The 24,612-nt window shown below is 44.2% G+C and overlaps 1 protein-coding gene across 3 annotated transcripts in view; it reads right to left on the reverse strand.

Moving 5' to 3' along the window:
- The window catches only part of SH2D6 (SH2 domain containing 6), a 139,325-nt gene that overhangs the window by 101,480 nt on the left and 13,233 nt on the right, over nucleotides 1-24,612 (reverse strand). For 2 of the 3 annotated variants that reach the window (XM_077262867.1, XM_077262865.1), the window contains exons 2-3: nucleotides 3,365-3,390; nucleotides 3,238-3,272 (exon numbers count right to left, since the gene is read on the reverse strand). In XM_077262867.1, coding sequence (XP_077118982.1) covers nucleotides 3,238-3,272; nucleotides 3,365-3,390 — 61 coding nt within the window. Of the gene's footprint in view, nucleotides 1-3,237; nucleotides 3,273-3,364; nucleotides 3,391-8,439; nucleotides 8,672-24,612 lie in introns of those variants that run through there. The other variant, XM_077262866.1, reaches the window with a different exon arrangement.

Raw genomic sequence — 24,612 nt, forward strand, 5'->3', positions numbered from 1 at the left:
TAGTATATTGTCCAGCCACGTAGTATATTGTCCAGCCACGTAGTATATTGCCCAGCCACATAATATATTGCCAAGCCACATAGTATATTGCCCAGCCACGTAGTATATTGCCCAGTCACGTAGTATATTGCCCAGCCACATAGTATACAGCACATCCCTGTTAAAAAAAAGAATTAAAATAAAGAATAGTTACATACTCACCCTCCGTTGGCACCCAGATCGAAGCGGCCGGTTACCGATGCTCCTCGCGCGCTCCGGTCTGAAGAGTGCATTGCGGTCTCGCGAGATGATGACGTAGCGGTCTCGCGAGACCGCTACGTCACCATCTCGCGAGATCGCAGCATGGACTGGTTACCGGAGCGTCGCGATCGGGAAAGGCCTGTTGTCGATCCGGGGGCCAACGGAGGGTGAGTATGTAACTATTTTTTATTTTTTTAAATTATTTTTAACATTAGATCGTTTTACTATTCATGCTGCATAGGCAGCATGAATAGTAAAAAGTTAGTCACACAGGGTGAATAGCAGTGTTAACCGAGTGCGTTACACCGCGGTCAACGCTGCCATTAACCCTGTGTGAGCACTGACTGGAGGGGAGTACGGAGCGGGCACTGACTGCGGGGAGGAAGGAGCGGCCATTTTTCCGCCGGACTGTGCCCGTCGCTGATTGGTCTTGGCTGTTTTACCATGACCAATCAGCGACTTGAATTACATGACAGACAGAGGCCGCGACCAATGAATATCCGTGACAGACAGACAGAAAGACATACAGAAGGACAGAAGGAAGTGACCCTTAGACAATTATATAGTAGATATACATATAATTGTTTAATGTTTGATATGATCACAGTTTATGCCCCATAAGGTTCTTGACCCTATCTATGGACATCTGTGATGTGATTGCACATGTACTAAGAACCAGTACTGGACTCATCAATCAGCTGCCATAACATGAGCCAGGGCCGGTGTCAGCACCTGGCGTACCCGGGCAAGCGCCGGGGCCCTGGCGAGACAGGGGGGCCCATTCAGGGCCGGCGTTAGGGGCAGGCAGCTGCCTAGGGCCCCTGCTCCCCCAGGAGCCCTCAGCTAGCGGCACATCACGCAGCCGCTATGGGGCCCCTGTAAGGCAGGGGGGCCCGCCTGCCGCCAGCGCCGACTCCCCCGCTGCATTGAACTATACCGGCGTCTGCCGGTAAAGTTCAAAGCAAATGATGGAGGAGAGAGCGTCACCTGACGCTCCCTCTCCCATCAATCCCCGCTCTGCCTCTGACACTGCGGGTGCGCGATGACGTCATCGCGCACTCGTGTGTCAGGCAGTGCAGCGGCAGCCGCCGAGACCGGAGCAGGGAGGGAGCAGCGCGGGCAGGAACGTTGAGACGTGAGGAGTGTTTTTTTTTTTTTTAACTATAACAGTGAGTACTGCACTATGGGGCCATTCTTGGGGGGAGGGGGGCTGTGCTGTATACTACATGTCTGTGCTATATACTACATGGCTTTTCTATATACTACGTGGGCCATGTATATACTACGTGGGCTGTTATAAGCTACGTGGGCTATTATATGCTATGTGGGCTGTGCTATATACTACATGGCTGTTCTATATACTACGTGGGCCGTGTTATATACTAAGTGGCTGGGCTATATACTATATGGGCTGTTATATGCTACGTGGGCTGTGCTATATACTACATGGCTGTTCTATATACTACGTGGGCTGTGCTATATAATATGTGGCTGTGCTATATACTATATGGGCTGTTATATGCTACGTGGGCTGTGTTATATACTACGTGGCTATGTTATATGCTACGTGGGCTGTGCTATATACTACGTGGCTGTGTTATATACTACATGGCTGTGTTATATGGGATCATGAATCGTGGTATGTGTTAAAGGGGGGGGCCCACTGAGACTCTTTCGCCCGGGGCCCTCAAAAACCTGGAGCCGGCCCTGTCCTGAGCCAACTACTCAGCAACACGACCTCATTAAGTAAAGAAAGGTAATACGACTCATGCAGTAAATATGCAAGATATGTCCAAGTCTTCCCTTAATCCAGGAACAAAGTTAATTTCGTTGTTTGCCTTTTCAAAATGTAAACAGCACTGAGATTAATGAGGAATCATTTTGCGGCTGCAGCTCCTATGCAGGCCTATGTGATTCCATGGCAGCAGACAACTACCTGCAGTCTCGTTCTGAAGCCATAGGACCTTGCTTATCAACTGTCTGACAGTAACACTGTGCTTGTTGCCCATAGCAACCAATCAGAACTCCCCGAGTTCATTTAATGTGAGACGTTCTAGAAATGAAAGCCGAGTTTTGATTCAATTCTGAGGAAAGACACTAAGGGTATGTTCACACAGCGTGTATTTGATGCAAATTCTAATGTGGGAAATTACCCTTAAACTGTTAGTCAAGTCATTTACCATCTTTAAAGGGAATCTGTCAAAAGGTCTTTGCTACCTCATCAGAGAGCAGCATGATGTAGGACAAGAGACCCTGATTCCAGTGATGTGTCACTTAGTTCATTGGGTGCAGCAGTTTGACACAATCACAGTTTTTAGATGTAGCATGTAGAAGAGCTGAGAAAGCTTCCCCCGCCCACACGGCTGAGTATTTGTGAAGTGTTAAGAAAATGTCACATAATTTTGCATCCTCTGAGGCCTTCACAGCTGTTCTGTGAAGGCCTCAGAGGTTTGTTTGAGAACATTAAGGATCAAACATCATCATGAAAAGCAATGAACACACCAGACAGGTAAAGGATAACGTTGTGGAGAAGAGTAAAGCATGGATAGGTTATAGTAAAAATACTCCAAGCTCTGAATATCTCACGGAGCACTGTTCAATCCATCATCCAAAAATGGAAGGAGAATGACACAGTATTATTACAGGATCAGACAGCACAAAGGGTCTTTTTGTAGTCTGTTACCATGGAGACAGATAAGTCTGCATAGGAAGATGAGATTGATTTTTAACGACCATTTAGTTAAATGTATTATTATTCATTCTAAATTCATAGGAACAATTGGTTACAGATGTGAACCAATTAAAGTGAAGCTCATCTTTTGGAGATATCCCAAGCATGGTTGATGAGAGCTAAAAGGACATGATGATTGGAAAGCGCTGCAGCTCCTTCATATGGCTACTTTTAAAGATCCATTTTTGCAGCCCCACCTATCGGATATTTATGGCATTTCCAATTGGTACCAAAACCTCTTTAAGTCACACTAGATTTTAAGTTACCGTATTTGTAGAGAGGGTGAGGAGGTGCGACGGACCTGAAAGAAAAGCCATGTGCACATACATTACAGTATATAATGCCATAGGACCATTATACATGATGATAATTTTAACATATGCTTATACTTACTGCTTCCTATTGCTCCCGGACATAATCTGAAGGGAAAGAGATAAAAATATATTATTCAGATATTATGCAAAACACAAAACAAAGAGATTTGTGTCCCACCCTCGACATCCCTGTTCAATATGAGAGCGGACATGGTGAGAGTATCACATGGTGGCTCTTCAGATGAATCAATCAATGTAACATGTGGAGCCTAACAGTGAGCCCTTCAGCAGACAGATAGGGTGGGATCCTTTCCCCCAATAAGTATGTGCTCTTGCTTCCTTCCCAATAAGTATGTGCTCTGGCATCCTTCCCAATAAGTATGTGCTCTGGCATCCTTCCCAATAAGTATGTGCTCTGGCATCCTTCCCAATAAGTATGTGCTCTGGCCTCCTTCCCAATAAGTATGTGCTCTAGCATCCTTCCCAATAAGTATGTGCTCTGGCATCCTTCCCAATAAGTATATGCTCTGGCTTCCTTCCCAATAAGTATGTGCTCTGGCATCCTTCCCAATAAGTATGTGCTCTGGCATCCTTCCCAATAAGTATGTGCTCTGGCATCCTTCCCAATAATTATGTGCTCTGGCATCCTTCCCAATAAGTATGTGCTCTGGCATCCTTCCCAATAATTATGTGCTCTGGCATCCTTCCCAATAAGTATGTGCTCTGGCATCTTTCCCAATAAGTATCTGATTTGGCATCCTTCCCAATAAGTACGGTATATATTAGTGCTGCATATACCTGTATGTAGCTTCTGCCGTCCCTGCTGTGTGTGTATATATATATATATATATATATATATATATATATATATATATATATATATATATACATACATACAGTGGGGCAAAAAAGTATTTAGTCATTCAGCAATAGTGCAAGTTCCACCACTTAAAAAGATGAGAGGCGTCTGTAATTTACATCATAGGTAGACCTCAACTATGGGAGACAAACTGAGAAAAAAAAATCCAGAAAATCACATTGTCTGTTTTTTTTATCATTTTATTTGCATATTATGGTGGAAAATAAGTATTTGGTCAGAAACAAAATTTCATCTCAATACTTTGTAATATATCCTTTGTTGGCAATGACAGAGGTCAAACGTTTTCTGTAAGTCTTCACAAGGTTGCCACACACTGTTGTTGGTATGTTGGCCCATTCCTCCATGCAGATCTCCTCTAGAGCAGTGATGTTTTTGGCTTTTCGCTTGGCAACACGGACTTTCAACTCCCTCCAAAGGTTTTCTATAGGGTTGAGATCTGGAGACTGGCTAGGCCACTCCAGGACCTTGAAATGCTTCTTACGAAGCCACTCCTTCGTTGCCCTGGCGGTGTGCTTTGGATCATTGTCATGTTGAAAGACCCAGCCACGTTTCATCTTCAATGCCCTTGCTGATGGAAGGAGGTTTGCACTCAAAATCTCACGATACATGGCCCCATTCATTCTTTCATGTACCCGGATCAGTCGTCCTGGCCCCTTTGCAGAGAAACAGCCCCAAAGCATGATGTTTCCACCACCATGCTTTACAGTAGGTATGGTGTTTGATGGATGCAACTCGGTATTCTTTTTCCTCCAAACACGACAAGTTGTGTTTCTACCAAACAGTTCCAGTTTGGTTTCATAAGACCATAGGACATTCTCCCAAAACTCCTCTGGATCATCCAAATGCTCTCTAGCAAACTTCAGATGGGCCCGGACATGTACTGGCTTAGCAGTGGGACACGTCTGGCACTGCAGGATCTGAGTCCATGGTGGCGTAGTGTGTTACTTATGGTAGGCCTTGTTACATTGGTCCCAGCTCTCTGCAGTTCATTCACTAGGTCCCCCCGCGTGGTTCTGGGATTTTTGCTCACCGTTCTTGTGATCATTCTGACCCCACGGGGTGGGATTTTGCATGGAGCCCCAGATCGAGGGAGATTATCAGTGGTCTTGAATGTCTTCCATTTTCTAATTATTGCTCCCACTGTTGATTTCTTCACTCCAAGCAGGTTGGCTATTGCAGATTCAGTCTTCCCAGCCTGGTGCAGGGCTACAATTTTGTTTCTGGTGTCCTTTGACAGCTCTTTGGTCTTCACCATAGTGGAGTTTGGAGTCAGACTGTTTGAGGGTGTGCACAGGTGTCTTTTTATACTGATAACAAGTTTAAACAGGTGCCATTACTACAGGTAATGAGTGGAGGAAAGAGGAGACTCTTAAAGAAGAAGTTACAGGTCTGTGAGAGCCAGAAATCTTGATTGTTTGTTTCTGACCAAATACTTATTTTCAACCATAATATGCAAATAAAATGATAGAAAAACAGACAATGTGATTTTCTGGATTTTTTTTTCTCAGTTTGTCTCCCATAGTTGAGGTCTACCTATGATGTAAATTACAGACGCCTCTCATCTTTTTAAGTGGTGGAACTTGCACTATTGCTGAATGACTAAATACTTTTTTGCCCCACTGTATATATACAGTTATATGAAAAAGTTTGGCCACCCCTATTAATCTTAAGCTTAATGTTTTATAAAAATTGTTTTTTTTGCAACAGCTATTTCAGTTTCATATATCTAATAACTGTTGGACACAGTAATGTTTCTGCCTTGAAATGAGGTTTATTGTACTAACAGAAAATATGCAATCTGCAGGTGTCTAAACCCCAAACAAGGGTTGGATATTATTGCAACTAAGGAATACACAATCCGGCAGGTAATATTTCCTAACATTACCAGAGTTGGCCTCTCATTAGAAACGCTGAAAGGGAAACGTGGATCATCACTCCTATTTTACAGACATTACACACATATACACACATATACATATCCTAAAAGGCAAGCTTGTCAGTGTTATCAGCCATGGAGGGAGTAGCCATACTCTATGGCTAGAGAAAAACAGGATTCTTACCACCAGAGAGGTGCTGATTCGCCACAAGGTGCCAAAGGCAGACATGCCGTCCCTGGTAACCATCATACAATAGACTTATGGGACGAGAATCTGTCTTCTGGATGTTAATCAAGGAAACCAGCCTGATTGTCACATTCCTTCCACCTCTTGGTATTTTCTGCTCCCAGGACAGTAGTATGTCCCTTTATAGGTTGAGAAAAACTGTTCCGTACGGAAGAACTGCTAATTTACTCAGCCAATTCAAGCAAAGCTCAGCTAAGCCCTGTTGTAAAGAATGAATCAACAGAAGTTGGAACTGGGTACAAAACCACTAGGACTCTATAAGCCAGAGTTGGGGCCCAAGACAAAAATGTGAAATGGTAGATCCATGATATACCTTGTGCGTGGCTGCATAACCTAAATCAGAAGGTCTAACCCAGAGCCAAAAAAGAAAATACCAAGCCCGAAGTACTAGGAAGCACAGAGGAACTATGATACTAATGATACCCCCTAAGGCACAGGGGCACTGAAGCAATAAGATGCCCGTAAGCACACATTTTGATGCATGGAGGGGCTATGCATCAATGTGCAATGTGCAATGTGAAGCAAAAAAGCACAATGAAGCACCACGATGCAACATAATGCAATACAATGCATAAAGGCAATATGAAGCACTAAGATGCGACATGATGCAACATGATGCACAGAGGCACTGTGAACCATGATGCACAGAGGCAATATGAAACACTATAATACAACATGAAGCACAGAGGCACTATGATGCAATATGATACACAGAGGCACTCGATATGATGCATAGAGGCACTAAGATGCAACATGATGCAGAGGCACTCAATATGATGCATAAAAGCACAATGATGCAATATGAAGCAGAGGTACTCAATATGATGCATAAAGGCACTACAATGCAACATGCTGCACAGCGGCACTCAATATGATGCATAAAAGCACAATGATGCAATATGAAGCAGAGGTACTCAATATGATGCATAAAGGCACTATAATGCAACATGCCGCACAGCGGCACTCAATATGATGCATAGAGGCACTGATGTAATATGAAGCACAGATGCACTCAATATGATGCATAAAGGCACTATGATGCAACATGATGCACAGAGGCTCTCAATATGATACGTAGAGGCACAATAATGCAATAGAAGCACTATGATGCGACATGATACAGGGACACACGACATAATGCATAGAAGCAATATGATACACAGACACGCAATATAATGCAAAGAGGCACCATGACATGCAGGGGCACTCGGTAAGATGCATAGAGGCTCTAAGATGCAATATGACACACAGAGGCACTCAATACGATGCATAGAGGAAACATGATGCAATGTGTTGCACTCAATATAATGCATAAAAGTATCATGATGCCGTATGATATGGGGCAGCACGGTGGCTTAGTGGCCAGCCCTGCAGCGCTGGAGTCCCGGGCTCAAATCCCACCCAGGACAACATCCGCAAAGAGCCCGCATGCTCTCTCCGCGCTTGCGTGGGTCTCCTCCGGGCACTCCGGCCTCCTCCCACACCCCAAAGACACACCGACAGGGAATTCAGACCGCGAGCCCCACCGGGGACAGCGATGACAAGGTCCGCAAAGCGCTGCGTAATATGTTAGCGCTATACAAAAATAAAGATTATTATTATTATTATTATTATATGATGTTCAGCCACACACAATATAAAGCATAGAGCTACAGTCATGCTTGAAAATTGGCACATAGTTACAAGCAAAAGAGCAATCTCTCAGAGATACGGATAAGCCTCCACTCTGAATAGTACATCTCATTTGTCAGACTGACCCCACCCGAAGGAGCTAACTAATGAGTCGCAGCTGAAGGGCAGTCTTCATGGAGGCAAAGTGCTCCATTAACACTGTATGTCCTCCCAAGGCATAGAGTAGTTAAGTTGCAAAGAAAAGTGAGACACCTGTTTATCAGACCCCCCTCACAAAAAAAAGTGAAAACCATGCTTCCAAAGGTCACTTTGAAGTCTAATCATAAGGCTCTGCGCAGACAAGACATGCAACTAACTTAAGGCAAATCATGAGATGTAGCCTGGACATATGGCCTTATTATAGCCTAGAGGTCCAAGGACTGGCTGTGTATATGTGAAAACATACCTCACATATGAAGCTCTTGCACAGCTTTGCACAAAGGCATGAGCTATCAACAGAACATTCCACCATGCACTTACCTGTGCTGGCTCCATACCTGCTAAAAAACAGGGGGAGCTGGTGACGCCGAGAGCCCATCATGAGGGGAAGCGGCGTCCCATCAGGAGTGCTGCATTGCTGTCAATGATTTTCTCTCCCCCATGAGGTCCAGGCCTGGCAACTGAAGTAGGCTGAGCTCAGGTGTTTCCCTGGAGAAGATTCTGGGAGAGGCAGCATGCGGCTTTTTTTTTTTTTTCCCTTGCACACCGGGGGCCTTGGCTTTTGCAGATTGCAGGCTTATGCTTCAGGGGGGAGAGCGCCACTCTCCCTGTAACCACAGAGGGACCCCCCTGTATGATTATCGCTGCTGTGGCATTTTTTTTTTTTTTTTTTGTGGCTAGTGCTGCGGTTTGCGCTGCGGCCTGTGCCGCGGCTCGTGCTGCGGTTCCTTTACCGACGGATTACTGAAGCAGCCTCTTTTTATGCAGCGGCGATTCCCACCGCTTGATTCAATTATGCGCCTGCGCTGAAGCGCCTCTCCCGGCGCCTGCGGAGTGTGCCATTATCGCTCTTTCCAACGTGCAGTCCAAGATGGTGCCGCACATGACCCGCTGCCCACCGAAGCTCCCGGTCTTTTTGCAGCCTGCAGCCTGCCCTAACGCGCGGTCCCTGCACGCCGGTCGGCTATGCAGTGTGCAGGCTGACGCTTCCAAAGGGAGAGCCGCGCCGCTCCTCCCGCAACCACAGAGGGACCCCCCTGGATGTTGCCGCTGCTGCATCTTACCTAGGGAGGTGACCGCGAACTCCATGTCACCTCCCCTGCACACCCTAGAGGCCCACTAGCCCCAGCGGTGGCGCTTCGGGTGACCACACCAGCTGAGGCAGAGGGACCCCAGCTGCCTGAGTCGGACTGATTGGCCCCGGAATCCCACAACGATCTTCCTTCTGGTAAGTCTGTAGGTCTCCCATCAAGGACAGGAAACCAACTGATGCGGGAGAGTGGTACCGCCCTTTTTATCTGTAGGTTTCCTGTCCTTGGTGGGCGGATCCCCTCTCTCCGTGGTGCCGTCATGGGCGACAGAGAAAAAAACTATTTTTTTTATAAAACATTAAGCTTAAGATTAATAGGGGTGCCCAAACTTTTTCATATAACTGTGTGTATATATATATATATATATATATATATATATATATATATATATATACATATACATACATACATATATATACATTAGTGCTGAATATACCTGTATGTACCTGCTCCTGTCCCCGTTGTGTGTGTATATATATATATATATATATTATATATATATTAGTGCTGCATATACCTGTATGTAGCCGCTGCCGTCCCCGTTGTGTGTATGTATATATATATATATATATATATATATATATATATATAAAATTAGTGCTGTATATACCTGTATGTAGCTGCTCCCGTCCCCGCTGTGTGTGTGTGTGTGTGTGTGTGTGTGTGTGTGTGTGTGTGTGTGTGTATATATATATATATATATATATATATATACACACACTCACTGGCCACTTTATTAGGTACACCTGTCCAACTTCTTGTTAACACTTAATTTCTAATCAGCCAATCACATGGCGGCAACTCAGTGCATTTAGGCATGTAGACATGGTCAAGACAATCTCCTGCAGTTCAAACCGAGCATCAGTATGGGGAAGAAAGGTGATTTGAGTGCCTTTGAACGTGGTATGGTTGTTGGTGCCAGAAGGGCTGGTCTGAGTATTTCAGAAACTGCTGATCTACTGGGATTTTCACGCACAACCATCTCTAGGGTTTACAGAGAATGGTCCGAAAAAGAAAAAAAATCCAGTGAGCGGCAGTTCTGTGGGCGGAAATGCCTTGTTGATGCCAGAGGTCAGAGGAGAATGGGCAGACTGGTTCGAGCTGATAGAAAGGCAACAGTGACTCAAATCGCCACCCGTTACAACCAAGGTAGGCCTAAGAGCATCTCTGAACGCACAGTGCGTCAAACTTTGAGGCAGATGGGCTACAGCAGCAGAAGACCACACCGGGTACCACTCCTTTCAGCTAAGAACAGGAAACTGAGGCTACAATTTGTACAAGCTCATCGAAATTGGACAGTAGAAGATTGGAAAAACGTTGCTTGGTCTGATGAGTCTCGATTTCTGCTGCGACATTTGGATGGTAGGGTCAGAATTTGGCGTAAACAACATGAAAGCATGGATCCATCCTGCCTTGTATGGAGCATCTTTGGGATGTGCAGCCGACAAATCTGCGGCAACTGTGTGATGCCATCATGTCAATATGGACCAAAATCTCTGAGGAATGCTTCCAGCACCTTGTTGAATCTATGCCACGAAGAATTGAGGCAGTTCTGAAGGCAAAAGGGGGTCCAACCCGTTACTAGCATGGTGTACCTAATAAAGTGGCCGGTGAGTGTATATTGGTGCTGTATATACCTGTATGTTTGGTTTTTTTTGTCAGTTTTCTGGAGGATTTTTAAGTCCTCTTTGTGCGTCTGTGAGCTTTTACTCAATGTTTAGCGTTAGGACCGGCAAAAATGTAAGGACCCTTGACGTGGGTTGCCGGCTTACGTATTGAAGCCCCAATATAAACTAATACCTTACATACAGTGCCTACAAGTAGTATTCAACCCCCTGCAGATTTAGCAGGTTTAATAAGATGCAAATAAGTTAGAGCCTTCAAACTTCAAACAAGAGCAGGATTTATTAACAGATGCATAAATCTTACAAACCAAAAAGTTTTGTTGCTCAGTTAAATTTTTATAAATTTTAAACATAAAAGTGTGGGTCAATTATTATTCAACCCCTAGGTTTAATATTTTGTGGAATAACCTTTGTTTGCAATTACAGCTAATAATCGTCTTTTATAAGACCTGATCAGGCCGGCACAGGTCTCTGGAGTTATCTTGGCCCACTCCTCCATGCAGATCTTCTCCAAGTTATCTAGGTTCTTTGGGTGTCTCATGTGGACTTTAATCTTGAGCTCCTTCCACAAGTTTTCAATTGGGTTAAGGTCAGGAGACTGACTAGGCCACTGCAACACCTTGATTTTTTGCCTCTTGAACCAGGCCTTGGTTTTCTTGGCTGTGTGCTTTGGGTCGTTGTCTTGTTGGAAGATGAAATGACGACCCATCTTAAGATCCTTGATGGAGGAGTGGAGGTTCTTGGCCAAAATCTCCAGGTAGGCCGTGCTATCCATCTTCCCATGGATGCGGACCAGATGGCAGGCCCCTTGGCTGAGAAACAGCCCCACAGCATGATGCTGCCACCACCATGCTTGACTGTAGGGATGGTATTCTTGGGGTCGTATGCAGTGCCATCCAGTCTCCAAACGTCACGTGTGTGGTTGGCACCAAAGATCTCGATCATGGTCTCATCAGACCAGAGAACCTTGAACCAGTCAGTCTCAGATTCCTCCAAGTGATCATGAGCAAACTGTAGACGAGCCTTGACATGACGCTTTGAAAGTAAAGGTACCTTACGGGCTCGTCTGGAACGGAGACCATTGCGGTGGAGTACGTTACTTATGGTATTGACTGAAACCAATGTCCCCACTGCCATGAGATCTTCCCGGAGCTCCTTCCTTGTTGTCCTTGGGTTAGCCTTGACTCTTCGGACAAGCCTGGCCTCGGCACGGGAGGAAACTTTCAAAGGCTGTCCAGGCCGTGGAAGGCTAACAGTAGTTCCATAAGCCTTCCACTTCCGGATGATGCTCCCAACAGTGGAGACAGGTAGGCCCAACTCCTTGGAAAGGGTTTTGTACCCCTTGCCAGCCTTGTGACCCTCCACGATCTTGTCTCTGATGGCCTTGGAATGCTCCTTTGTCTTTCCCATGTTGACCATGTTTGAGTGCTGTTCACAAGTTTGGGGAGGGTCTTAAATAGTCAGAAAAGGCTGGAAAAAGAGATAATTAATCCAAACATGTGAAGCTCATTGTTCTTTGTGCCTGAACTACTTCTTAATACTTTAGGGGAACCAAACAGAATTCTGGTGGGTTGAGGGGTTGAATAATAAATGACCCTCTGAAAAAACTTTTCCCAATTAAAAAAAAAAATAAACAAAGAAATAACATTCTTTTTTGCTGCAGTGCATTTCACACTTCCAGGCTGATCTACAGTCCAAATGTCACAATGCCAAGTTAATTCCAAATGTGTAAACCTGCTAAGTCTGCAGGGGGTTGAATACTACTTGTAGGCACTGTACATTGATATGTTGTTTTTTTTTTTGCACTTTATCTTGCAGGGCGCAGTCGGACCAAGATGGCTCTGTAAACTGTAGGCCTCTATTCACACAGCATGCATTTTGTAGCACTGGGCAGCCCGCCTGTATGTGCGTAAGTAATAGGCTGTAGACCAGATGCTCTGCATTGCTTGTATGAACAATGCCACATACAGACTATTATCGCTTATCTTTCTGTGCACTAATGCCAAACAGCCAATACTGGATTGAAAGTGGTTGTTTCATCGGAATTTTTTGCACCTGTGTTGTTGCCATCATTAATCGGGTCCGATGCGCCCTGCTAGTGCATTTGCTTGGAGGCTTCAGCAGGTAATCATCTCTGCTTTTTTCTCTGTGATTTTTTTGTCAATTTTCTGGAGGATTTTTAAGTCCTCTTTGTGCGTCTGTGAGCTTTTACTCAATATACCTGTATGTACCTGCTGCCGTCCCCTCTGTGTGTATATATATATATATATATATATATATATATATATATATATATATATATACTAGCTGAAGAGCCCGGCGTTGCCTGGGCACAGTAAATATCTGTGGTTAGTTATAGCACCTCATTTGTCTTATTTTCCCATCACGCCTCTCATTTTCCCCATCACATCTTTCATTTTCCCCCTCACATCTCTCATTTTCTCCCTCACACCTCTCATTTTCCCCCTCACTCCTCTTATTTTCCCCCTCACTCCTCTCATTCTCCCCTAACACTTGTCATTTCGACCTCACATCTGTCATTTTCCGATCACTCCACTATTTTCCCTCACTCCTCTCATTTTGCACTCACACCTTTTCATTTTCACCTCACACCTCTCATTTTCACCTCAGTATATACATGTTTGTCATCTCCCTTATATATAGTATACACCTGTATGTCATCTCCTGTATATAGTATATACCTGTATGTCATCTCCCCTGTATATACCTGCTGTGTGTCATCTCCCCTGTATATAGTATATACCTGCTGTGTGTCATCTCCCGTTTATAGTATATACCTGTATGTCATCTCCTCCTATATATAGTATATACCTGTATGTAATCTCCTCCTGTATATAGTATATACCTGTGTGTCATCTCACCTATATATAGTATATATCTGTGTGTCATCTCCTCCTGTATATAGTATATACCTGTATGTCATCTCCTCCTATACATAGCATATGCCTGTATGTCATCTCCTCCTGTATATACTATATACCTGTAGGTAATCTGCTCCTGTATATAGTATATACCTGTGTGTCATCTCCTCCTGTATATAGTAAATACCTCTGTCATCTCCTCCTGTATGTAGTATGTACCTGTATGTCATCTCCTCCTCTATATAGTATATACCTGTGTGTCATCTCTCCTGTATATAGTATATACCTGTGTGTCATCTCCCCTGTAAATAGTATATACCTGTGTGTCATCTCCTCCTGTATATAGTATATATCTGTATGTCATCTCCTCCTGTATTAGACCTCGTTCACACGTTATTTGGTCAGTATTTTTACCTCAGTATTTGTAAGCTAAATTGGCAGCCTGATAAATCCCCAGCCAACAGTAAGCCCACCCCCTGGCAGTATATATTAGCTCACACATACAAATAATAGACTGGTCATGTGACTGACAGCTGCCGGATTCCTATATGGTACATTTGTTGCTCTTGTAGTTTGTCTGCTTATTAATCAGATTTTTATTTTTGAAGGATAATACCAGACTTGTGTGTGTTTTAGGGTGAGTTTCGTGTGTCAAGTTGTGTGTGTTGAGTTGCGTGTGGCGACATGTATGTAGCAACTTTTGTGAGATGAGTTTTGTGTGGCGACATGCGTGTAGCAACTTTTTGTGTGTCGAGTTGCATGTGACAGGTTAGTGTAGCAAGTTGTGTGCAGCAAGTTTTGCGCATGGCGAGTTTTGCGCGTGGCGAGTTTTATGTGTGGTGCCTTTTGAATATGTGCAAGTTTTGTGTGAGGCAACTTTTGCATGTGTTGAAACTTTTGTGCATGTGGCAATTTTTCCGCGTGTGCAAGTTTTGCGTGTGGCGAGTTTTCCATGAGGTGAGTTTTGCACGTGTGGAGAGTTTTGCATGTGGAGAGTTTTGCGCGTGGCGAGTTTTGAGCGGTGACTTTTGTGTTTCGACTTTTATGTGGCGAGGTTGGTGTATGTGTGGTGAAATGTGCGCTGAGGGTGGTATGTGTGTTCGAGCACGTGGTAGTGTGTGGTGCATTTTGTGTGTGTGTTCATATCCCCGTGTGTGGTGAGTATCCCATGTCGGGGCTCCACCTTAGCAACTGTACGGTATATACTCTTTGGCGCCATCGCTCTCATTCTTTAAGTCCCCCTTGTACAAATCTGGCAGCTGTTAATTTGCCTCCAACACTTTTCCTTTCATTTTTTCCCCATTATGTAGATAGGGGCAAAATTGTTTGGTGAATTGGAAAGCGCGGGGTTAAAATTTCACCTCACAACATAGCCTATGACACTCTCGGGGTCCAGACGTGTGACTGTGCAAAATTTTGTGGCTGTAGCTGCGACGGTTCAGATGCCAATCCCGGACATACACACATACATACATACACACATTCAGCTTTATATATTAGATATTAGTGCTGTATATACCTGTATGTACCTGCTGCCGTCCCCGCTGTGTCTGTGTGTGTATATGTATATATATATATATATGTATATATATATATATATATGTATATATATATATATGTATATATATATATATATATATATATATATATATATATGTATATATATATATATATATATATATATATATATATATATATATATATATATATATATATATATATATATACACACTCACCGGCCACTTTATTAGGTACACCTGTCCAACTTCTTGTTAACACTTAAAGGGAGGGTGCCGTGATTTTAGTTTTTGTATTAATAATTATTGATTATACAATCATTTTTAATACAAAAGTAAATGTACCTCTTTCATACTTTTTTATTTATTCACTTTTACATTCACCACTGGAGGCCGCCATTTTCATTAGTGTGGGTGTAAGTGTCTGGGCACGACACTTGCACACCTCACTTACGGCAGCCATGTACATAGGAGCCAACGGTCGGACTCCGACTCATCTCCTGCCTCTCAGCTGTGACTTGGCCACGCCCACTGAGCTGCCGCGTCACAGCTGTGAGAGGAGATCGCGGCCATTTTGTTTATTTCCCTCTGCCATCGCACACACAGCTCAGTGCGTGCGATGGCAGAAGCTGCTGTTGGGAGAAGCTGCTGCCGAGGGTCCGAGGTAAGTATCTGCAGCGAGGAGCTGTGATTGCAGCCTGTACTTAGTATTACATTACAGGCTGCAATCACTGCCGACCTGTTCAGAGCACAGCAGGGAGATCGTCCCACTGCTCTGCCCTGAACATGACTCAGCACTTCCTGAGAGAGGATGGAAGGTAAGTACAGGGTTTTTATTTTCTTATGCATCTACCACTGCTACCAGCCCCTATATACCACCTAGCACTGCCTGCCTGCCTCTGTATACCACTGTCTGCCTGCCTCTGTATACCACTGCCTGCCTGCCTCTGTATACCACTGCTACCTGCCTGCCTGCATCTGTATACCACTGTCTGCCTGCATCTGTATACCACTGTCTGCCTGCCTCTGTATACCACTGTCTGCCTGCCTCTGTATACCACTGCCTGCCTCTGTATACCACTGTCTGCCTGCCTCTGTATACCACTGCCTGCCTGCCTCTGTATACCACTGCCTGCCTGCCTCTGTATACCACTGCCTGCCTCTGTATACCACTGTCTGCCTGCCTCTGTATACCACTGCCTGCCTGCCTCTGTATACCACTGTCTGCCTGCCTCTGTATACCACTGCCTGCCTGCCTCTGTATACCACTGCCTGCCTGCCTCTCTATACCACTGCCTGCCTGCCTCTGTATACCACTGCCTGCCTGCCTCTGTATACCACTGCCTGCCTGCCTCTGTATACCACTGCCTGCCTGCCTCTGTATACCACTGCCTCTATATACCACTGCTACCTGCCTCTATATACACCTACCACTGCTACCTCTGTCCTGGGTAGCTAATCCTGTCCCGTGTACTGTGTCATCAGCAGTCAGTATCACACAGGACAGGATTAGATACACGGCTCAGCAGTCGGTATCACATAGGACAGGATTAGATACACGGCTCAGCAGTCGGTATCACACAGGACAGGATTAGATACACGGCTCAGCAGTCGGTATCACACATGACAGGATTAGATACACGGCTCAGCAGTCGGTATCACACAGGACAGGATTAGACACACGGCTCAGCAGTCAGTATCTAATCCTCTCCTATGCACTCCTCTACCCCCTGCGTGTCTTTCCCCATTGTGGTTTATTATTTTTGTTGTGGGAGATGAGGGAGTCGAGGATTATGCGTTCGGTATGGTTTAAAAAAGATTAATATAGGACTTTATTCTGGCCGAGTCTTTATTTACAATACAACTATAGGATTAGTAATGGATGGGTGCCTTATAGACGCCTCTCCATTACTAAGCCGTGGGCTTGATGTCACCGGACAATATGGAGGTGACATTAACCCCACAAATATGAACCCCACTTGCTACCGCTACAGGGTAAGTGGAAATTGCCAGGCAAAGCGACAGAAAAGGCGCATGTAAAAGGCGGCTGAGAGCTGATGTTTTTAGCCTGGGGGGGGGGGGCAGTATCCATGGCCCCTTCCTAGGCTATTAATGTCAGCCCGCAGCTGTCTGCATAATATTTGATGGTTATTAATTATAAGGGGGCCCCACGTCTTTTTTTGGGGGATGTCCCCCATTTTAATAGCCAGTAAAGGCTATAAGTATACAGTTGCGAGCGTGTGAGTGTGAGCACACCCTCCCACCCACAGACCAGTACACTGCTGTCCTGAAATACTGTGCTCCTGTCACCCTGCTCCTTCCACCATACATCTCTCACCTCCCTAGAGCAGCACAATACCATATGGATCACGTATAATGCCGATATATATATATATCACATATACTCCCATAAAGACCACACATTATGCTGGGATATTATAATATATATATATATATATAATATCACACATTATGCCGCCAAGTATTGTGTGATCTATGTGACGGTATTATATGTGATCTATATGGCAATATTATGTTTGCTCAGTGTTGTGGAATGATGTAAAAACTATATGACGGTGGTATATGAGAACTATATTGTGGGATTATGTGTGATCTATGTGGAAGTACTAGGTGAGAATTATATGGTGGTATTATTTGTGATCTATATGGTGGTATGTGAGAACTGTATGACAGTATTGTGTGATCCATTTGATAGTATTGTGTGTGATGTATATGGCGGTATTATGTGTGATCTATATGGTGGCATTATGTGAGAACACTATGGCGGTATTATGTGAGAACTCTATGGCAGTATTATCTTCAGAAAGCGGACCCATTCTATGGTGGTTCTGGCTGAGCACCTGCACGTGGGTCTGGGGTAATAGAGGGGGCAGCATGACCTTCAGTTAGGTGCAGTCAGGGCTAGTGAGGCAGTTGAAGAGAGGGGTCTCATTTTTATCGTTACTATATGGCTACATTTCCTTCCCAGCATCACCCCGTACTTCGCCTGACGTCTCACTTTCACACATCGCCAGGACAGGATGGAGAAGACAGGATCTGAGGAGGGGAATGGGGTCTGCATGCAAAGTCTGGATCAGAACAGGCCATCAATCCACAGAAATGTTTCCTGGATTTCTGTGGAGCAGACGGTCCATCCATGTGTATAAAAGACAGCGCTCTATGTACAATCCCTGGCTGCTCCGCGCACTGAACATGGTGCCCCCCATAGACCAGCACACTGCTCTCCTGAAATACTCTGTGCTGCTGTCACCCTGCTCCCTCCACCACATATCTCCCAGAATCCTTGCTGCCTGCCATCTTCAGTGACTGTCTACTTGTCAGTACAAGGCTGCCGTCACACATTCAGTATTTGGTCAGTATTTTACCTCAGTATTTGTAAGCAAAAACCAGGAGTGGGTGATAACTGCAGAAGTGGTGCATATGTTTCTATTATACTTTTCCTCTAATTGTTCCACTCCTGGTTTTGGCTTACACATACTGAGGTAAAATACTGACCAAATACTGATAGTGTGACGGCAGCCTTACTCTGCAGTCACCAACAAAATGGCTGCTCACTGGGTTCCTGAATGTCATCCTCTTATCCCTTAGCAAACACCTAGAAGGGGAGGAGAGAAGACATCACACACGTCAGCAGACTCCGCCCATAATGACTGCAGTGCAGTAATGTGAGCTAGTTGTACACTAGGTTTTTCTGAAATTTCAGCAGCTGCTCCCCCTAGTGTTTAAAAGTGGAAATTCCAAAACTTTTCAAATTATTTTTCATATTTTACTAAATTATAAACAAATGAAAATATTTTTAAGAAAATGTAAACATTAATTCTTTACATTTTTACAATTGCTGTAAAAAAATTTTTTTTTATGGCACCTTCCCTTTAACCCCTTCCTGACATCAGACGTACTATCCCGTCGAGGTGGGGTGGGTCCGTATGACCACCGACGGGATAGTACGTCATACGCGATCGGCCGCGCTCACGGGGGGAGCGCGGCCGATCGCGGCCGGGTGTCAGCTGCATATCGCAGCTGACATCCGGCACTATGTGCCAGGAGCGGTCATGGACCGCCCCCGGCACATTAACCCCCGGCACACCGCGATCAAACATGATCGCAGTGTACCGGCGGTATAGGGAAGCATCGCGCAGGGAGGGGGCTCCCTGCGGGCTTCCCTGAGACCCCCGGAGCAACGCGATGTGATCGCGTTGCTGCGAGGGTCTCCTACCTCCTTCCTGGCTGCAGGTCCCGGATCCAAGATGGCCGCGGCATCCGGGTCCTGCAGGGAAGGAGGTGGCTTACCGAGTGTCTGCTCAGTGCAGACGCTGGTAAGCCTGCAGCCCTGTCAGTGAGATCGGTGATCTGATAGAGTGCTGTGCACACTATCAGATCATCGATCTGTGATGTCCCCCCCTGGCACAAAGTAAAAAAAAAATTTTTCCACATGTGTAAAAAAAAAAAAGAAAAAAATTCCTAAATAAATAAAAAAATATATATATATATTATTCCCATAAATACATTTCTTTATCTAAATAAAAAAACAAAACAATAAAAGTACACATATTTAGTATCGCCGCGTCCGTAACGACCCAACCTATAAAACTGCCCCACTAGTTAACCCCTTCAGTAAACACCATAAGAAAAAAAAAAAAAAACGAGGCAAAAAACAACGCTTTATTACCATACCGCCGAACAAAAAGTGGAATAACACGCAATCAAAAAGACTGATATAAATATCCATGGTACCGCTGAAAACGTCATCTTGTCCCGCAAAAAACAAGCCGCCATACAGCATCATCAGCAAAAAAATAAAAAAGTTATAGTCCTGAGAATAAAGCGATGCCAAAATAATTATTTTTTCTATAAAATAGTTTTTATCGTATAAAAGCGCCAAAACATAAAAAAATGATATAAATGAGATATCGCTGTAATCGTACTGACCCGAAGAATAAAACTGCTTTATCAATTTTACCAAACGCGGAATGGTATAAACGCCTCCCCCAAAAGAAATTCATGAATAGCAGGTTTTTGGTCATTCTGCCTCACAAAAATCGGAATAAAAAGCGATCAAAAATGGTCACGTGTCCGAAAATGTTACCAATAAAAACGTCAACTCGTCCCGCAAAAAACAAGACCTCACATGACTCTGTGGAGCAAAATGTGGAAAAATTATAGGTCTCAAAATGTGGAGACGCAAAAACTTTTTTGCTATAAAAAGCGTCGCTGGTTTCACACTTGCGTTTTTGTCTGCAGCGTTTTTTGCACAAAAAAACGCATGCGTTTTTTCCCTATATTTACCATTGAAAACGCATGCGGTTTTTTTGTACGCGTTTGGTCGCGTTTTCAAACGCATGCGTTTTTTTTCTGCATGCGTTCATTTTCAGAACTACAACCTGCAGTATTTTCTTGCGTTTTTAAGCACATGCGTTTGTTTGCGTTAAAAACGCATGCATTTTTATCGAAAAAAAACAGAAAACACACTGAAAAGCCACCCACCACCATCAAGGTGATAAAGGGATCCAAACCCTAACCCTAACTCTACCCCTAACCTCACCCCTAACCGTTTAATGAACATTTTCTGACAGTCATAGTGCCACGTATTTCAGTGCCACGTATTTCAGTGCCACGTATTTCAGTGCCACGTATTTCAGTGCCACGTATTTCAGTGCCACGTATTTCAGTGCCACGTATTTCAGTGCCACGTATTTCAGTGCCACGTATTTCAGTGCCACGTATCACGTATTTCAGTGCCACGTGTTTCAGTGCCACGTATTTAAGTGCCACGTATCACGTATTTCAGTGCCACGTATTTCAGTGCCACGTATTTCAGTCACGTTTAGGGTTAGGGGTAGGTTTAGGGTTAGGGCTAGGGTTGGAGGTAAAGTTAGGGTTGGGGCTAAAGTTAGGGTTGGGGCTAAAGTTAGGGTTTGGATTACATTTACGCTTGGATTAGGGTTGGGATTAGAATTATGGGTGTGTCAGGGCTAGGGGTGTGGTTAGGGTTACCGTTGGGATTAGGGTTAGGGGTGTGTTTGGGTTAGGGTTTCAGGTAGAATTGGGGAGTTTCCACTGTCCAGGCACATCAGGGGCTCTCCAAGCGCGACATGGCGTCCAATCTCAATTCCAGCCAATTCTGCGTTGAAAAAGTAAAACAGTGCTCCTTCCCTTCCGAGCTCTCCCGTGCGCCCAAAAAGGGGTTTACCCCAACATATGTGTTATCAGCGTACTCGGGACAAATTGAACAACAACTTCTGGGGTCCAAGTTCTCTTGTTATCCTTAGGAAAATAAAAATTTGGGGGGCTAAAAATCATTTTTGTGGGAAAAAAAAGATGTTTTATTTTCACGGCTCTGCGTTATAAACTGTAGTGAAACACTTGGGGGTTCAAAGTTCTCACAACACATCTAGATAAGTTCCTTGGGAGGTCTAGTTTCCAATATGGGGTCACTTGTGGGGGGTTTGTACTGTTTGGGTACATCAGGGGCTCTGCAAATGCAACGTGACGCCTGCAGACCAATCCATTTAAGGCTGCATTCCAAATGGCGCTCCTTCCCTTCCGAGCTCTGTCATGCACCCAAACAGTGGTTCCCCCCCACATAGGGGGTATCAGCGTACTCAGGACAAATTGGACAACAACTTTTGGGGTCTAATTTATCCTGTTACCCTTGTGAAAATACAAAACTGGGGGCTAAAAAATCATTTTTGAGAAAAAAAAAAAAATTATTTTCACGGCTCTGCGTTATAATCTGTAGTGAAACACTTGGGGGTTCAAAGCTCTCAAAACACATCTAGATAAGTTCCTTAGGGGGTCTACTTTCCAAAATGGTGTCACTTGTAGGGAGTTTCAATGTTTAGGCACATCAGGGGCTCTCCAAACGCAACATGGCGTCCCATCTCAATTCCAGTCAATTTTGCATTGAAAAGTCAAATGGCGCTCCTTCCCTTCCAAGCTCTGCCATGCGCCCAAACAATGGTTTACACCCACATATGGGGTATCAGCGTACTCAGGACAAATTGCACAACATTTTTTGGGGTCCAATTTCTTCTCTTACCCTTGGGAAAATAAAAAATTGGGGGCGAAAAGATCATTTTTGTGAAAAAATATGATTTTTTATTTTTACGGCTCTGCATTATAAACTTCTGTGAAGCACTTGGTGGGTCAAAGTGCTCACCACACATCTAGATAAGTTCCTTAGGGGGTCTACTTTCCAAAATGGTGTCACTTGTAGGGAGTTTCAATGTTTAGGCACATCAGGGGCTCTCCAAACGCAACATGGCGTCCCATCTCAATTCCAGTCAATTTTGCATTGAAAAGTCAAATGGCGCTCCTTCCCTTCCAAGCTCTGCCATGCCCCCAAACAATGGTTTACACCCACATATGGGGTATCAGCGTACTCAGGACAAATTGCACAACATTTTTTGGGGTCCAATTTCTTCTCTTACCCTTGGGAAAATAAAAAATTGGGGGCAAAAATATCATTTTTGTGAAAAAATATGATTTTTTATTTTTACGGCTCTGCATTATAAACTTCTGTGAAGCACTTGGTGGGTCAAAGTGCTCACCACACATCTAGATAAGTTCCTTAGGGAATCTACTTTCCAAAATGGTGTCACTTGTAGGGAGTTTCAATGTTTAGGCACATCAGGGGCTCTCCAAACGCAACATGGCGTCCCATCTCAATTCCAGTCAATTTTGCATTGAAAAGTCAAATGGCGCTCCTTCCCTTCCAAGCTCTGCCATGCGCCCAAACAATGGTTTACACCCACATATGGGGTATCAGCGTACTCAGGACAAATTGCACAACATTTTTTGGGGTCCAATTTCTTCTCTTACCCTTGGGAAAATAAAAAATTGGGGGCAAAAAGATCATTTTTGTGAAAAAATATGATTTTTTATTTTTACGGCTCTGCATTATAAACTTCTGTGAAGCACTTGGTGGGTCAAAGTGCTCACCACACATCAAGATAAGTTCCTTAGGGGGTCTACTTTCCAAAATGGTGTCACTTGTAGGGGGTTTCAGTGTTTAGGCACATCAGGGGCTCTCCAAACGCAACATGGCGTCCCATCTCAATTCCAGTCAATTTTGCATTGAAAAGTCAAATGGCGCTCCTTTCCTTCCGAGCTCTGCCATATGCCCAAACAGTGGTTTACCCCCACATATGGGGTATCAGCGTACTCAGGACAAATTGTACAACAACTTTGGGGGTCCATTTTCTCCTGTTACCCTTGGTAACATAAAACAAATTGGAGCTGAAATAAATTTTGTGTGAAAAAAAGTTAAATGTTCATTTTTATTTAAACATTCCAAAAATTCCTGTGAAACACCTGAAGGGTTAATAAACTTCTTGAATGTGGTTTTGAGCACCTTGAGGGGTGCAGTTTTTAGAATGATGTCACACTTGGGTATTTTCTATCATATAGACCCCTCAAAATGACTTCAAATGAGATGTGGTCCCTAAAAAAAAATGGTGTTGTAAAAATGAGAAATTGCTGGTCAACTTTTAACCCTTATAACTCCGTCACAAAAAAAAATTTTGGTTCCAAAATTGTACTGATGTAAAGTAGACATGTGGGAAATGTTACTTATTAAGTATTTTGCGTGACATATGTCTGTGATTTAAGGGCATAAAAATTCAAAGTTGGAAAATTGCAAAATTTTCAAAATTTTCGCCAAATTTCCATTTTTTTCACAAATAAACGCAAGTTATATCAAATAAATTTTACCACTAACATGAAGTACAATATGTCACGAGAAAACAATGTCAGAATTGCCAAGATCCGTCAAAGCGTTCCAGAGTTATAGCCTCATAAAGGGACAGTGGTCAGAATTGTAAAAATTGGCCCGGTCATTAACGTGCAAACCACCCTTGGGGGTGAAGGGGTTAATTTCTAATCAGCCAATCACATGGCGGCAACTCAGTGCATTTAGGCATGTAGACATGGTCAAGACAATCTCCTGCAGTTCAAACCGAGCATCAGTATGGGGAAGAAAGGTGATTTGAGTGCCTTTGAACGTGGCATGGTTGTTGGTGCCAGAAGGGCTGGTCTGAGTATTTCAGAAACTGCTGATCTACTGGGATTTTCACGCACAACCATCTCTAGGGTTTACAGAGAATGGTCCGAAAAAGAAAAAAAATCCAGTGAGCGGCAGTTCTGTGGGCGGAAATGCCTTGTTGATGCCAGAGGTCAGAGGAGAATGGGCAGACTGGTTCGAGCTGATAGAAAGGCAACAGTGACTCAAATCGCCACCCGTTACAACCAAGGTAGGCCTAAGAGCATCTCTGAACGCACAGTGCGTCGAACTTTGAGGCAGATGGGCTACAGCAGCAGAAGACCACACCGGGTACCACTCCTTTCAGCTAAGAACAGG

Source organism: Ranitomeya variabilis, chromosome 5 (assembly GCF_051348905.1).
Source record: "Ranitomeya variabilis isolate aRanVar5 chromosome 5, aRanVar5.hap1, whole genome shotgun sequence".
In the NCBI taxonomy this organism is placed as follows: domain Eukaryota; kingdom Metazoa; phylum Chordata; class Amphibia; order Anura; family Dendrobatidae; genus Ranitomeya; species Ranitomeya variabilis.